The 4772-nt window shown below is 60.6% G+C and overlaps 1 protein-coding gene across 2 annotated transcripts in view; it reads right to left on the bottom strand.

Moving 5' to 3' along the window:
- The window catches only part of KRT80 (keratin 80, type II), a 23480-nt gene that overhangs the window by 12987 nt on the left and 5721 nt on the right, over positions 1 to 4772 (bottom strand). For both annotated transcript variants that reach the window (XM_005869228.2, XM_005869229.2), the window contains exon 3: positions 3370 to 3578. In XM_005869228.2, the coding sequence (XP_005869290.1) occupies positions 3370 to 3578 (209 nt within the window). The remainder of the gene's footprint in view (positions 1 to 3369; positions 3579 to 4772) is intronic.

The following is a 4772-nucleotide window of genomic DNA, read 5'->3' as shown; positions in this document are numbered from 1 at the left end:
CCCTGGGATGTGGGGGTTCTGTGGCTTCCTGTGTGCTTCCCTCCTCCCCAGGGAATACCTGAATCACCGGGGCTCTAATTACAGCCGCCTGCCCAGCCCCTGACCTCCCAGCCGGGCAGCGTCACCCCTCGCCCACATCAGCTGCTGGACCCGCCGCCCTCAGGCCTTCTCTCCCGCCCGCCTTTCCGAGGAGCGGAGGGGGCAGACCCGGGGTGAGAGCCCGCAGGGTGCTGGGTCTGAAACTCAGTGTGCTGCCTGGTCACTGCCTTGGCTTCCAGCGTCTGCAAGGGGCTCCTCGGGTGCAGGTCACGGTGGCGGGCTGAGGGCGGGTCAGGGACTTGCCAGGGTGGATGAAATGCCCAAGAAGCTTTACCTCAGAGTCCTCAGCCAGGCAGGCTGCTGGTCCCATTTCACAGATGGGGAAATGGAGGCCCAGAGAAGGGCCCGGAGGCGCGTGTCAAGCACGGGTCAAGCACAGGCCCCAGAGCCAGGCCAGGTGGCTCCAGTCTTGCTTCCTTGCTCACCAGCCGGGTGACCTTGCATAAGCTACTTGTGTGTGTGCCTCACTCCTGACAACGGTGATGTCGTGAGGATGAAATAAGCAAAAACATGACGTGCTCACCGCAGTGCGTGGCGCCTGCTAAACCTACTGCTACTACGACCCCCTAAGCTCCGTTCTCTCCAACGCCAGCCAGGCCCTCAGCCCCTCTGCCTCGGCCTCCAGCATTTTCGGAGAGAAACGGGGGAGGCCTCATGGCAGAGAGAGAGCACAGGAGGTTCTCTCTGCACGGCCTTTACAAACCCTCCGGGCCAGGCTGACTTGAACAGGCCTCCCTCTGGAATCGGGGGGAGCCCAGATCTGAGCAGCCCCTTATGGCATGGCCCTCCCCACACAAGCCTGGGGGTCAAACCTTTCCCCTTCTCCCCTCCCCTCTCGATAGGGGAGCTCTGCCCGCCTGGGAGGGCTGTCCAGTTGGGGCCTCTGTGGTGCCAAACTCCTCTTTACCCCTCCCTGCCTTTCCCATCCTCTGTGCAGCCTCCCTCCTCCCTCCTCATGGGCTCCGCTGGGTTTGGGCCCCAGGTCACCCCTCAGCCGGATGCTCTTGTGAAGGGAACAGACTGCACAGCTGTCTTCCGTGGGCCTGAGGCGCTCGCTGTGGCCTTGAGCAGGCTGTGCCTCTATCGGGGCCTCTGCTTCACTTTTAGTAAGTAGACAGGTTGGCTAGCTGGTACCTGGGGTCCCGGCTACATCCAAGCTTTGGGAAGTCTTCATCTCTATAGAGGCTGAGGTATGCCATGCCCCCCATTTCACCTCCAATCTCTGCCAGTCACCAGCTCCCAAACCCGTTCTCAGCCCTCTCAGCTCGTCACACCCACACCCCCCTCTCTGCCCAGCTTGTTTATATCTAGGAGGGAAGCTGATCTCATCGGCCTTGAGGAGGCAGGGCACACCCCTCCCTGTCAGGGCTTGGGCTGGCGTCTCCCGGCTCCTGGGGGCCCCAGGCTTTGCAAGGCCAGGCGGCAGCTTCCCGGGCTCTGGCCTGCAGACCCGGAAGCCCTCTGGCCTCACTCCCCCCAACTCAGGTGGGTTCCCTACCTGGAGAGAGGATGGGAAGCCCTGAGCCTAAATGTAAAATCAGGCGGCAGATAGAAACCAGGCGGCGGGCCAAATGAGGGGGCTGAGCCAGATTAGAACAAGTAGTGTTTGTACAGAACTTCCAGTTACAAAGTATCTCCGCAGATGCGATCTGGCTGGGCTCATGGGCGCAGCCTCTCACCCTGGATGACATGGGCTGGGATGGGTTTTAGCTGGGATGGGTTTTAGCACGCATGGCTCTGTGACTGCGGACCAGCCCCTGTCCTCTCTGGGCCTGTGATTCCTTCCGCATGCAACCCATGTCCTCCCACCAGCTCTGCCATTCTCTGATCCTTTGAGGGCCAAAGACCTACTAGATACCAGTGAAATGAGTCATAACTTCCCCCATTACGGTCAGAATGGGCAATCAGATTCCGTATGTGTTTATCTAGGACCTGGGAGAGCAGGGCTGGAGTAGAGGTGACCTCCAGGCCAGGGAGGGGCCCAGCCATAAGGACCAGTCCTGGCCAGGGCTGCAGATCACGCCTGTTGGCTGGAAAGTTCCCGGCAGACTCACAGGTGAGGAAAGGAGGCCCCAGAGTGGGGGGCGCGTCCTGGTGACCATGCCCTCTGACTGTGGCCTGAACAGAGGAGGTGATGCGGAGAGGCGACGGGCAAGCTAAGCCCCAGCCCGGGTCCCTGGACAGGCTGCCCACACCCTCCAGCCCTGTCTGCTGGCTGCTCAGGTCAGCGGGGCTTGGGGCAGGACCCAAACACTGGAGGTGGAGAGGGGGTTGTGCCTCAGCCTGTCCACCCCTCGCCCTGGCTGGAAACCAGACCTGAGAAGGGGGTGAAGGGGAGGGGTTGCAGGGGCAGGGCCTCTCTGCCCTGCCCAGCCTCCGTGTCCGTGAAGCCCTGGCCACTGTCTGATCAGAGAGGGTCCTCTCTCCTCTGAGCCACCCATGTGCGTGGTCTGCCTTTCTAGACTGGCCAGTTCAGCCCAGCAAGCCTGGCCTTGTGTGCGGGCACTTCAGCCTTCTAGGGGTAGGAGGGTGGCCACTCATTGCCACACTGAACTCTCGACTTGCTCCTCACACCAGCCCCAGGTGGTATCAACCCACACAGGAGGAAACTGAGGTTCTCCTGTTAAACAACTGGACAGAGGTCACAAAGCTAGGGTGGGAGGGGCAGGGAGTAAGTCCCTTTCAGTCTATACCTAGACTAGGTCTTTAACCACTGAGCTTTCCTGCCGGCCAGCTTGTCCCCCAAAGTCCTAAAAGCACAGTGCAGGCTGGGGCTGTGTCTCCCCCATCTCTCTGGACCCCACTGAGGTCGGCACACACCACCTATAGATGATTGCTTCTCTATTCCAACAAAACCCACTGCCTCCGTCTTCTGCCTGCACCCGCTCCCTTCCCTGCCAGCCCATCCAAGCCTATCGGGACGTGGCAGTGGGATGTGAGCGGAGAGCAAGAGTGTTTATGGACACAAGGGGAGGGGACAGGGGACAGTGGCTGCGATGGTGCCCAGGGGTTAGCTGTCAATCACAAGCCTGACCTAGTGTAAGAGTCACTATTTGGGGGTGGGGAACTGTGGGTTCACTGCTATATTCCCTTGAAACCTAGAATACTGCCCGGCACATAGTAGGTCCTCCGTAAGTATGTCTGGAGTAAAGAAATGTTTCTTAAAGAAGCTTCCTCTTTTTCTGGCTTGAGTGCCCTGGACCTTGTTTCTGAGTGCAGGTTGGTCCCCACCCACAGTCCCTGCCCACCGCCCCCGAGGGCGCACGCTACCTGATCCGAGACTCCTCGACCTTCTCCAGCATCTGCAGCAGGTTGGCCTCCAGCTGCCCCCGCTCCTGGCTCACTGTGCGCAGCTCCTCCTGCAGCCGGCCCTCGTACTTCTGGTAGAGGTGCCCAAGGTCAAAGGCAGTGGAGCCCTGGCTCTGCAGGAAGCTCCAGCGCGTCTCCAGCAGCTGGTTTCGCTGCTCCAGGGCCTGCACCTGGGAGAGCAGGAAGGCTTCGGTGACAGGGCCAGGGTCAGGCCCGGAGGCCCCAGGACCGCCATCGCACCCCCTCTGGGGCTCCCCTGGGAAGTGGCAGCTCATCGGCTCCCTGCGCCTCTCTGGGGCCCTCACTCAGCACTCAGATGGCACCTCCAAGGGCTGATTGTTCCAACTGAAGATGGTGAGATAAGGAGGGATCCGAGAGAGGTGGAGCCAATTAGCAAAGGTTTCCTAGGGGAGGCGTGGGGCCAGCTAGATGAAGGAAGGGGCCAGGGTGTGAGTGTGAGGGCTCTTCGTGCCCGCCTGGGGCTTGGGTGGGAGACCCCAGGGAACCTGAGGTGTCAGAGGCCCATCTGCCACCCCCCTCGACAAGCCTGGTCTCATCTTGCCTTGGAAACCCAGCAGGGTAGGGCCTGCTTACTACTTAAGTGCTAATCCTCCCGGCAACCATGGACTTGTAGCCTTGCCAAGCCTCAGTTTCCCCAACTGGAAGTTGGGGATAATGTCACCTGCCCTGCCCACCTCTGTGGGCTGTTGGGAGGAGAGCCTGGGATGTACTTTGAAATAGAAACAAGAGCAAATGCGTCTGTGGCTCCTTCTGGGGCATCAGGCCTGTTCTAATGCTTCACATGCTTAACTCATTCAATCCCCGCCACAACCCAAAGGGGTATTGTTATGAATTGCACCTGCCCGTGAGGAAAGGCGGCACAGAGAGGTGAACTTGCCCAGGGTCACAGGATTAGCAGGTGGTGGAGCAGGTGTGGGCTCCAGTGAGTTTGGGTTTAGGATCTTTTAACCACTGCAACCTATGCCCCCTGTCTGCTGCTGGGTCACCGTGGGCCCTGCGCCCACCTGCCCTTCTGCACTGGCTTCTGCCTCTAGCTAGGCCAGGCGCGCCTTGAGGATAGAGGCTGGGGGCTCTGGGCTCAGCTGCTCCTCTCAACCTCTGCCTCCTTCACACTCTCCTGCTCAGACTGCTACACGGGCACCCTCAGCTTACTCCTCAGCCACCAGCAGGCCGCCAGGGTCCCTCCTGAGTCCTCTCCTTCCCTCACCGAGTCCAGGCCAGCCAGCCTGGGCTCCCCTGCCTCTTCCCCACCCTGCCTGTCCTCTCCAGGCTCCAGCCTTCTTGGGGTCTACCCTTCCCACCACTCCAGTCCCTCCTCAGCCCAGATGTGCTCCCACATCCCC

Source organism: Myotis brandtii, unplaced genomic scaffold (assembly GCF_000412655.1).
Source record: "Myotis brandtii unplaced genomic scaffold, ASM41265v1 scaffold29, whole genome shotgun sequence".
NCBI lineage: Eukaryota > Metazoa > Chordata > Mammalia > Chiroptera > Vespertilionidae > Myotis > Myotis brandtii.
The sequence above is the reverse complement of the archived record's forward strand: the minus strand, read 5'-3'. Positions and strand labels throughout refer to the sequence as shown.